The 12,437-nt window shown below is 38.8% G+C and overlaps 1 protein-coding gene across 3 annotated transcripts in view; it reads left to right on the plus strand.

Moving 5' to 3' along the window:
• The window catches only part of map3k4 (mitogen-activated protein kinase kinase kinase 4), a 211,545-nt gene that overhangs the window by 141,214 nt on the left and 57,894 nt on the right, over nt 1-12,437 (plus strand). For all 3 annotated transcript variants that reach the window (XM_060831662.1, XM_060831663.1, XM_060831664.1), the window contains exons 11-12: nt 5,120-5,269; nt 9,089-9,250. In XM_060831662.1, the coding sequence (XP_060687645.1) occupies nt 5,120-5,269; nt 9,089-9,250 (312 nt within the window). The remainder of the gene's footprint in view (nt 1-5,119; nt 5,270-9,088; nt 9,251-12,437) is intronic.

Raw genomic sequence — 12,437 nt, forward strand, 5'->3', positions numbered from 1 at the left:
AATTCAGGGGCATATTGTTACGGTGAGAGGAGAAAGTCTTCAAAACATCATGAGGTGCAATTTGTTTTTTTACACAATGTGGTTAGCATGTGGAATGAACTGCCAGTGGAAGTGATTGATGCAGTTAGAACATTTAAAACACATTTGGATAAGTACATGAAAACAAAAGATGTGGAGGGATATGGGCCAATCACAGGCAGGTGGGATTAGTTTAGTTTGGGAACGTGGCTGGCGTTGACTAGTTGGACCATGCTGTGTGATACTGTAACTGTGATTCTAATTGCAACCGTCATCTTCAGTTGGAGTGCTGACTGCATGATCCAGCTGGGTCTTTGCTTCAGGTCCCCAGTATTTATCATGCCAGTCTTCAGCCAATTTAATTTGCTCCAGGAAATCCAGAAACTGGCAGTGGATACTACAAAAGGATATGGACCCTGAGAACGTTTCAGCAATATTGTTGAAGACTTTACTATATAATTAGCTTTGCCCTTAGCCAAGTTATTTAGATCAAGTGTACCCTAGACCTCTGGAAAGCTAGGGAAGTGATTGCTGGGCCTCTTCTTGAGATATTTGTATCATTGACAGTCACAGGTGAGGTGCTGGAAGACTTGGAGGTTGGCTAACATAGTGCCACTATTTAAGAAAGGTAGTAAAGAAAAGCCAGGGAAATATAGACCAGTGAGCGTGACATGGATAGTGGGCAAGTTGTTAGAGGGAATCCTGAGAAACAAGATTTACATGTATTTGGAAAGGCAAGGACTGATTACAGACCGTTAGCATGGCTTTGTGTGTGTGATATCATGTCTCACGATCTTGGTTGAGTACGTAACAGAGAATTAATGAGAGCAGAGCAGTTGATGCGATCTACATGGACTTCAGTAAGGCATTCGACAAGGTTTCTCATAGGAAGCCTGGTTAGCAAAGTTAGATATCATTGAATACAGGAAGAATTAGCCATTTGGATTCAGAACTGGCTCAAAGGTAGAAGACTGGGTGATGGTAGAGGGTTGTTTTTCAGACTGGAGGCCTGTGACCAGTGGTGTGCCACAAGAATCGGTGTTAGGTCCATTGCTTTTCTTCATTTTATGTAAATGATTTGCATGTGAACAGAGGAGGTATAGTTAGTAAGTTTGCAAATGACACCAAAATTGAAGGTGTAGTGGACAGCGAAGAAGGTTACATCAGAGTACAGCGGGATCTTGATCAGATGGGCCCATGGGCAGAGGAGTGGCAGATGGAGTTTAATTTAGATAAATGCAACATGTTGCATTTTGGAAAAGCAAATCAGAGCAGGACTTATACAATTAATGGTAAGGATGAATGTATTGCTGAACAAAGAGACCCTGGAGCTCAGGTTCATAGTTCCTTGAAAGTGGAGTCGCAGCTAGATAGAATAGTGAAGAAGGCATTTGGAATATTCCTTTATTGGCAGAGCATTGAGTATAGGAATTGTGAGACTGTACAGGACATTGTTTAGGCCAGTTGTGAAATATTGTGTGCAATTCTGTCCTTCCTATTGGAAGGATGTTGTGAAACTTGAAAGGGTTCAGAAAAGATTTAAAAGGATGTTGCCAGGGTTGGAGAATTAGAGCTTTTTGGAGAGGCTGAATTAACTGGGGGTATTTTCCCTGGACCGTTGGAGGCTGAGAGGTAACCTTATCGAGGTTTATAAAACCATGAGGGACGTGGGTAGGATAAACAGACAAAGTATTTTCCCAGGGGTTGGGGGAGTCCAGAACTAGAGGGCATAACTTTAGGGTGAGAGGGAAAAGATATAAAAGGGACATAAGGGGCAATGTTTTTACATAGTGTGGTGTGTTTATGAAATGAACTGCCAGAGGAAGTGGTGGAAGCTGGTACAATTACAGTATCTAAAAGGCATATGGATGTGTATATGAATAGGAAGGGTTTGGAGGAATATGGGCTGGGTGCTGGCAAATGGGGCTAGGGTCTGTTCCTGTACTGTACATCTTTGTGACTCTGACTATAACTGCAACACTCTGCTCTGACCATTGTGGAAAATTGCTCAGGAATGTCTTGTGCTTAAAAAAACAAGGCAAATCTAAGCTGATCAGTTGCTTCCCTGTCAAACCACTCCTGATCACCAGCATAGTGATGAAGAGGTTTGTTGATAGTTCTGTCAGACAGTTCTTACTCAGCAAGAGTGTACACATTGCTCAGTTTGGGTTCTGCCAGGATCGCTCAACTCCTACTTCATCCCAGTCTTGGTTCAAACGAGATCAAAAAAGCTCAACTGCAGATGTAAGCTGAGAATGACTTCGAGGCAACATTTGAATTTATTAACATTAAGAATGCCTAGCAGAATTGCATTTGATGAAAATTGAGTGCAGGGAGTTGTTCAGTCCCAGACCATCACTGGAGCAGTTTCTCATCAGCTTTAACCACTTTTAGCTGCCTTATCAATGATCTCCCTCAGTCATAAGGTCAGAAGTGAGGATCTTTGCTGGTGATTACAGAAAGCAGCCCACTAATAAGCAGTGTCAGCAATTTACTAACATGTGCAAGTTGTGCAATAGTAACTCAGGAGTTTCCTCTAACAACACTTTAAAAACCTGCAACCTGTACCATTAGAAGGATATTTGCGATAGATTCATGAGAATATCACGACCTGCGCATTTCCCTCCAAGCCACATACTGCCCTAACTAGGAGTAAAATTACAGTCCCTTCACTGTTGCCTGGTCAAAATATTGGTACACTTTTCACAGCAGCATGATGGACGTACAGATATTTCTTCTATAAAGCAATGGTTGAATTCTTGTGTAACTCTGCATTATAGAAAAATCGCACTTTAGAAATAGAGCTTGAAGTGTTGGTAATGAAATTGTTTTACAAGTTTGTGCTTTAGAAACAGTGTCCTCATTTTGTCAATCACATTATAGCGAATTTGCCTTATCGAAACGCAAGTTATAGCAGAAAAATCTGTACCTGCACCATGCAAACAACACTGCAATATTCAAGAAGATCAATACATGTTGATGGCCGATCAGGGATGGTTAATAACTGGTGGAACAATCAGTGATATCTACGTAGCTGATGAGGGCGAACAAGTAATACAGCGAATAGTAATGTTCTCAATCTTTCGGCCTGCAAGGGAAGTGAATGCAAAGACAATGAATGATTTCAAAAGAAATTTGCGCATTTAATAGAGATAAACTTGCTAGTCTATGGGGACTGAGCAGGAGAATAAGACTGCTTAGATTGTTCTTCTAACAGCATAACCAGATCAAAGCAAAACCAAAAGGGATTTACTAAAGCATAACGGCCTTTACCCCCTCTGTAAATGAGGAGGTGGTGGCAAAATGATAATATTACTGGGCTAGTGATATAGAAATTCTGGGCACATGGGTTTGCATCGCACCATGGCAGATGGTGAAATTCAAATTCAATTTTTTTTTAAAAATCTGAAATTTAAAAAATAAATAGCCTAATCTAGTGACATCTGATTGTGTTGTAAAGTCCCATCTGGTTCACTGATATCATTCAGGGAAGGAAATCTGCCATCCCTACCTGCCCTTCTTATGCCTTGAGAAGCACAGCATTGTGGTTGAATCCCTAACTACTTGGCAACTTGGGATATGCAATAAATGCTCTCATATGATGAACACACAAAATATAGGAGCCAACTCCTATGAATAACATTGTGGTAATAAGCATTTTTATTTGTAATGTTAACGGAGGGGCACTGGGGACATCTGCTTTCTTTCACATTCTCATATGGGATATGGGTGTTGTTGACAAAGCTGGCTTGTGTTACCTATTTGTGATTACCCTTGAGCTGAGTGGCTTGCTAGGCTTTATTATAGGGCAAATAAGAGTCAACCACATCGCTATGGGTCTGGTATTGTGTTAGATAAGGACCATAGATTTCCTTCCCTGGCGGATATTAGTGAACCGGATGGATTTTTGCACCAATTGTAATGTTTACAATGTTAGACTGTAGCTTTCACCATTTGCCATGGTGGGATTCAAACCTGTTTCTGCAGTGACCCCGCCACTATGCCACTGCCACCTTTTCGAAATAAAGTTAATTAAGTCTTTCTACACCCATCTTGGCAGGGCTTCTGTTTGATGTCTCATCTGGTAAGTGGGGTTGCAATGTTAGCTTTGATTCTTGTGCTGACAAAGTACTTGAACCCATGATCTCCTGACTCGAGCAAGACTGACTGTGGTACAATTGGTTGCAATGTTAAGTTGTTTAGTAATATCACTGGGTAAATTATGCCTGACATCCTATTGAGATGTATACATCTTGAATAAAGATCAAACCAGATCTTTAGTACTGAGCATATGTAGTGGAAGAGCCTTTATCTCAAATTATACAAATCAACTACCCACCATGTATAGTTCTCTAGTTTTTGCTTGGGGCAGTAAATTTTGACTGTTTTGTTTATTTAAAAAAAAGTAACTTCACAGTTTCTGGGTTTTTGTAATAATGGGTGCAAGTGACAGGACATGGAGCTTATAAGGAACAAGTTCTGGTTCACGTTGTGAATGGTTAGTTAATTTTTAAATTTGTTCTCTGCAATTTATGATTTGCTGTTGAAGCATTGATGTAGTATTAGTGAACACTGTAATAGGGAATGAAGCAAAATTGGTATTTGAGTGCAATAAGAATGATTGAGGCTTTCAGAGATGGTATTGGTGGAGTGCAGAAATATTGGGGAGAAGAACTTAGAACAGTGTGATAAAGTTCAACAATTTTAGAGTGTGGGGCTTTGGAGGATGACTTTATGGGCTGAGGCAGAAATCCAGTTTATTATAGAAGTTGAAAACGTATTCATAAAGATTTTGAAATGCTAATGCTACCAAACTATAGAAAATTCCAAGAAGCTATTGTGAATTTTAAAGTTTAAACTTGATTATGGAAATATTATGGTAGTTTTTACAATGTTTAAAAATATTGTTTTAACATTCATTTAATATGTTAATGTTTCTATTTAAAACTAAATAGTTCCGATGGCTTGGTTATGTTGCTTGATCAAATTGGAATATTCTCAACAAATAATAAATTATATTTTATATTCGTATTGTGAATTTGGATAAATTACCACTACTTAACCTGCAAAACTAATTTTTTTTTATATTCCCTCTCCTCAGATTAATAATTTATTGTTGGTCGTCATGCAGTCTTCCCATCTTGTGAATCAACGTAAAACATTTCAACAATCTGTACAAAATCTAATGTCTCTGCACCGTGAACAAACATCCAGCCAGCCTGTTATAGCCAAAGCTTTAGAACAGCTGAAGGTATATTCTGCCTTGTTCACATTTATCCATATTCCCATTCTTCAGAACTTTTATCAGGAATAGGCAATCTCATGATACAAGATCATCTCTGATCCATTATGCTGAGATTGTATTGAAACCAAGTGTTTGTGACATTTTACAGTTATTTAAGCTAATATTCTCCAAGACATGCCTCCATCATATTGTGTTAATTATGTTAGATCGGAGAGACCCAGCAGGTCTGGCAGCATCTGTGGAGAGAAAACAGAGTTAACATTTCGAGTCTGGTGGCTGTTCTTCAGAACAGTTTTGAAATTTTTGAAAAATTGCTTATCATCTACTTTGTTATCTTGCTTCCTATTTCAAGACTGTCTTGGCTATCTTGTGGGGCTATAAAAACAGTCGATATGAATCTCTCATCCTCCAACCCACATCCTGCACCTTCGCAGAAGCAACACTACTGTTAATCACGTTGCAGTATACATTAAAACTTCAACCATTAAGGGAATGAGCAACTTAATAATTTCAGTTTTTTTGCTATAACAAGTGTTACAAAACATTTATAAAGAGGGATAAAGCAAAACCCATTGTAATGTGCGATTAAAACAAATCTTAAGCCTAATTTTGTAAACATAGTTAAAAATAATGCCTTACACTGATTACTCTTTTTTAAATTCACTTGTGGGACATGGGCATCGCTGGCTGTCTAGCATTTATTACCTGTCCCTAGTTGCACTTGAAAAGATGGTGGTGAACTGCTGCATTCCACGTGGGTAGCCCCACAATGCCATGAGTGAGGGAATTCCAGGGTTTTGACCTTGTGACAGTGAGGGAATGACAATATATTTCCAAGTCAGGATGATTATTGGCTTGAAGGGGAACTTGGATGGGCTAATGTTCCCGTTTAACTGTTGTCCTTGTCCTCTTCCTAGATGGAAGTGAGTTTGGAAGGTGCTATCTAGGGATATTTGATGAATTCCTGCAATGATTCTTGCAGATAGTACACACTACTGCTACTGAGTGGTGGAGGGAGTGGATGTGGTACCAGTTAAGCAGGCTGCTTTGTCTTGGATAGCATCAAACCATGTTGTTGAAGCTGCTTCCATCCAGACAAATGAATAGTATTCCATAACATCCTGACTTGTGCCTTGTATATAGTGAAAAGGCTGTGGGGAGTCAGGAGGTGAGTTACTTGCTGTGGTATTCCTAGTCTCTGACCTGCCCTAGTATTTATATTGTGAATGCAGTCAAGTCTCTGATCTAGGTAGACCCAAGGTGTTGGTATTGAGGGATTCAGTGATGGTAACACCATTGAATGTTAAGAGGTGATGATGCAATGGTTATACCTACCTTTGTATGGCACAAATAATACTTGCTACTTTTCAGCTCAAACCTGGATATTGACCAGGTCTTGTTGCGTTTCAACATGGATTGTTTCAGCATTTGTGGAGTTGTGAATGGTGCTGAAAATTATGTATTTATCAGTGCACATCCCTACTTCTAACCTTATGATGGAGGGAAGGTCATTGATGGTGCATTTGAAGATGTTTGGGCTTAGGACACTACCTTGAGCTCTTAGAGATGTCCTGGAGCTGAGATGCAGATGTTCAACACAGACTTATGTACCAGGTATGTGACAGCAGACATTTTTGATACCCATTGTTTCCATCTTTGCTAGGACTCCTTGCCACAATCATCAAATGTAACCTTGATGTCAAGAGCTGTCAGTGTAACAACAACTCTGGAATTCAGCCTTCTTTTGTCCATATTTGAACTAAGGCTGCAATGATGTCAAGAACTGAATGGCCCTGGCAGATTCAAAACTGGGTATCAGTGAACAAGTGGTTGTGAAATAGGCGTCGTTTGATAATGATTAATGACATCTTTTATCATTTATGATTGAAAATAGACTGATGGGGCAATGGTTGGCAAGGTTGGATTTGTCGTGCTTTTTCTGTACAAGACATGCCTGAGCAATTTTTCACTTTGTTGAGTAGATGGCTGTGTTATAGCTGAACTGGAACAGCTTGGTTGGGTTGGTCCTGCTGGAGGGACAAGACATATTCAAGGATGGTAATGGTGGTTTGTGAGGCGTAGTCATACTCATGGAATTATACCTTACACAATGTTAGGCTATTTTCTTGACTAGTCTGTGAGATAGTTCTCCCAGCTTTGACATGAGCCCCCAGATGTTGATAAGGAAGACTTCGCAGGGTCAACAGGGCTGTTTTTTCCATGGTCTTTTCCAGTGCCTGGATCAGTGTTAGGTTATCTGTCTGGTTTTATTTCTTGTTAAGATTTCTTTTCGATCGAAACAACTAAGTGGCTTGTTAAGCCATTTCAGAGTCAATTGAGAGTCAGCCACATTGCTGTGTGTCTGGAGTAACGTGTGGACCAGACTAGATGACAGATTTCCTTCCGTGAAAGACGAACCTACTTTTCCCAGCAGATGATTACCAAACACTTATGAACAAACGAGAAGACTCTGACTTCATGAATATGCATGATTCTTTTAATGATTGAAATTAGCAAATATTAGACGGTCTTTTTGCTTCCATTATGATGCATGAGCATACGGAGGGAAAATTAGTGAACATACATCTGGCAAATAGCTCCATAAAACTTGTGACAGCAGATTGGTTTTCTGTTCAGCGCTGATTCTAATGATTTTTTTTCTTGCACAAAATTGGATGGAATGTATAAACAAACAACTGATATAACAACCTCTAAGCTTAGATAATTTTGAAATTTTTGCCCACTTTTCCTTGCAGTGGTATTTTAGGAATTGTTCTGTTCTCCAAAATCCAGAGTTCTCAACTTCAGTGGTAATTAGAAAGTAGCTGAGGCAAGTTGCCTTAGTACTTCTGTTTTTGGTGTAGAGTGATATCTGGACATTGACATAAATAGTATAGAGTGCTGTTTTTATGAATGCACAAAGAATGGGAAGTAACTAGGGGAAGAAAAATAAACCATGGGAGAAGAATAGTAAAAGAGCAAAGATTGGGAAAGTAGCCTTGGGGCTGGCACTCAACTTTCAGGCGATAACCGTTTCCACAGCCATGAGGTGTTTGAAATGTGGGAAGTTTCTAATGCTGTTCTCAGAAATACCTAAATTTGTTTCTTTGTGTTCCATCAGAATGCTTTCTTTCTTCTAATGTTTTGTTGCAATTCTAATGGCTACGCATTGAGAATGTTGAAGGAACAATGGAAAATGCTTCTAAGTTTTCAAGAATATGTTTCTGTGAACCAGTTATCTAAAAGCAGGTTTATGCATAGTGCATAATTCAGAATCTGTATATAAGATGATCATGTCATTTTAATTTTAAGTGCCTCTCCATTGGAAGTAGCTTTTAAAGATTCAAGAAAGTGTTTTTTTTTTGCATTATTTTCATGAGTGATCCATTTTGATGACATTGCTAATTTTATACCCTTTTTTCTTTGTATTTCTATTTGAAAATACCCAGTTTTACGAAACTCTGCAAACTAGAAATAAGGCAAAACTTTAATCTGGCAGAAGTAAAATTTCCACTGTTTTTGCTTTGAACTGTTCAAGACCAGCACTCTATGAACGCTTCCGAGTATTTCATTTCTATGTATTGTCAGTTCAAATTGAGATAGGATGAACATTAATAATTCAATACATTTATTACATAATCCGTTATTATTTTGAGGACAGCAGCTTCAGTAGATTGGAACTGTACAGGGTATGTATTTCGGCAATAAGATACTGTTTATTCCCTTTTGAAATGTCCTTGAATTTGAGTAATAATATTAATCTGGCAAAAGTTTTTGCCATGCTAATCGGGCTGTTTCCTTAATGATTTTCAATTTAATTTTCAGCAAGACGCATTGTTGCTGTGCAATAAGATTAGCAATGCAATTGATAGGATTGACAAGATGTTTAGTTCTGAATTTGAAGCGGAAATGGATGAATCTGAACGTGCAACTTTACAACAATACTACAGGGAAACCATGATTCAAAGTTATAACTTTGGTTTTGAGGTAATGCTCCGGTGTACTTTTTATTTGTATATGTTGTATAAAGCCATCAATAGTTTTTATGAAATATAAACTTCTGAATTTTTAGAAATAATGCTGTTGGTGACATAGTTTCATTTTAAAAAAAAATATTTACTAATCAACACTGCCTTATCTGGGATTACAGGTTACAGTTTCCCCACCACATTCCCCATTCTCCCAGCTGTTGCCATCAGTCTTATTTAATTATCCTTGGCTCTGGCTTAATTTCATCAGTAAGCAATAGATGTATTACCATCTTTGTCTGAAATTTCATATTGCACCATATCTTAATTACTAATGTTAGGCAAATTCAAGTTACAACCTTGAGCCTGCAAACCTCAAATCAGTGGTTAAGTGCTGTAAAGCATGGACATTCAATGTTGTTTTCATAACTCCACTTTTGATTTTGTAAGGTGCTGCTTGTGTTGTTCAGAATGCCCCTTTTTTTGCTGATAGTGAACTAATAAAATATAAAGAAAATAGTGAGTTTTTTCTGTCTGATCTCCGTACCAAAGAACGCATATTCTCTTTTTTTTGAATATTAATCCATTAGTCTTTGGCTGCGTTTTATTTTTCCAATGTCTCCACCACACTCCCTGATACCGCTAAACAATACAGGAATGCTAATTTTATGTCACTTAATATTTGAGTTGTCCCATTTAACTAGCTGCTAGAACTTCGAATCTCGTATTAAGGTATTCCACTGTGATCATCAAAACAATTCACCTAAAGCAACAGTAAATCATTCGGCACTTGCACCTTTTTCTGTCATTCAGTTGGAGCTGTGTCTCAGTTCTACTTGGGTACCTTTGTTTGATATCTAATATGCCTTAACTTGACAGTTTATCAATATCAGTCTTGATAATTGAAATGGACAGGATTTGTGCCCTTTAAAGAGCAAATTCTAGATTTCCATTATCTTTTCTGTGGAAACTGTTTCCTGATTTCAGTTCTGAAAGGCCTAGTTAGAATTTAAAGGTTGAGCCTACTGCCTCAGGTTGGGACTCAATGTGTCTATGGTATTCACATTAAATAATGGAGAAGCTTTTCATTGATTACCTATCAACCTTCTAAACTCTTGAAAATAAAATCAAATTTATACTGTTTGTTCTTTTAAGTGATCATTTTTTTTAGGTAAATATGCTGCATATCTCTTCCCAAGACAGTATATACGTCCTGAGTATGGTGCCCAAAGCTGAGTATAGTATTCCAGGTTGAACCGGAATAAATCTCTGTAAACTGATTTATTTTCTTTCTGGAGTAAACCAGACATTTATAGACCAATGTTAGTTCAACTTCCTTAGATTATCTTTTGTAGCTGTGCAGTAATGTTTGATAGTTTATGTACAAGAACAGTACTCATAATGGCACACAAACCAACAGCCACGCTCAGACAACAACTCACTAGAACGAAGGACCCGATACCCAACATGACCAAAACTAATGTAGTATACAAAATACCATGCAAGGACTGCACAAAACACTATATAGGACAAACAGGAAGACAGCTAACAATCCGCATACATGAACACCAACTAGCCACGAAACGACACGACCAGCTATCCCTAGTAGCCACACATGCAGACAACAAACAACATGAACTCGACTGGGACAACACTACTATCATAGGGCAAGCCAGACAGAAAACAGCCAGGGAATTCCTAGAGGCATGGCATTCATCCACAAACTCCATCAACAAACACATCGACCTGGACCCAATATACCAACCACTACAGCGGACAGCTGAAACTGACACCCGGAAGCGGCAAGGACAGACCACTATAAATACCGGAAGAAACATCAAAGAAGCGCTTCGCAGGAGGCTCCAAAGCACTGATGATGTCGCCTAGCCAGGGAGCAAAACGTTTGCAACAAAAATTTCCAGCTCGGCGAACAGAACCACAACAACAGTTAGCATGGATTTACTGATGGAAGATAATGCTTGATAAAGTTACTGGAATTCTTTTGAGGATGTAACTAGCAGAGTTCATAAGGGGCAGGGAATGGATTGGTTTACCTGGACTTGCAAAAGTTTTTTGATCAGATCCCACATAAGAGGTTAACATATAAAAGTAAAGGACTGGGGGTTAGTGTAGTGAGATGGATAGAGAACTGGTTGGTAGACTGAAAATGAGTAGGAATGAACAGGTCTTCATCTGAGTGGCAGGTGGTGACTACTCACATACTACAGGGATCAGTGATTGGACCCCAGCTATTCACAATAGATATTAATAATTTAGAAAAGAGAAATAAGTGTGATATCTCCAAGTTTGCGGAAAACACAGTGCAGGTATGAAAGTGAGCTTTGAGGATGTGAAGGTGCTTCATAGAGTATAGTCCAAAACAATCCAGTCTTTCTTCAAATCCCAGTCTGGTAAAGTGCATAACTGATGAAATTTGCTGTAGATAGATTGTAACACTACCCACTTTGTTCGCAAAAACAGGAAGACAGACTATTATCTGAATGGCAATAGGTTGAGAAAGAGGGAAGTACAACAAGACCTGGAAGTTCTTGGACACCAGGTGGAGGTGCAGGTTCAGCAAGCGTTGAAGACAAATCACAAAATCTGAATTGTTATGGCACAGAAGGATAACATTTGGCTTGTTGAACCACACTGATTCGGTTGCCCAGTGCAGCATTCTACCTTTCACCAATATCCCTGCATTCAATTTCTATCCACATGCCCTCTTGAGTGCCTCATTTGAACATGCCTCCACATTTCCAGACAATGTAATCAATTTTCTAACTACTATATGAAAATGTTTTTTCTTGCATCATGCTTGCTTCATTTGCACATCACTTTAATGATAAGTGCCTTCATAGCCACATGAATCAAACTCAGAAGCAGGGATATCTTCCAGTGGTGCAGAGCCTTGGTGAGACCACACCTTGAATATTGTGTGTAGTTTTGGACTCTATTTGAAGTATGGAGGAAATGCAGTGAAGGTTTACTTGGAAGGCTTACCCTTTCACTTGGATCCCATCTACCATCTTCTGAGAAAAAGAACAGGAAATGGCACCACCAACCCAAGGAAATCTAAACACATAAATAGAAAGCGAGACATAATACCAGTGCTTCGCTGGAGGCTCACTAATGATGTTACCTAGTATGGTGATGAAATGTCTGAAAATGAACCTTGCAGCTCAACGAGCAAGCTTACTTCCAGA

This window comes from Hemiscyllium ocellatum, chromosome 10 (genome assembly GCF_020745735.1).
Source record: "Hemiscyllium ocellatum isolate sHemOce1 chromosome 10, sHemOce1.pat.X.cur, whole genome shotgun sequence".
Classification (NCBI taxonomy): domain Eukaryota; kingdom Metazoa; phylum Chordata; class Chondrichthyes; order Orectolobiformes; family Hemiscylliidae; genus Hemiscyllium; species Hemiscyllium ocellatum.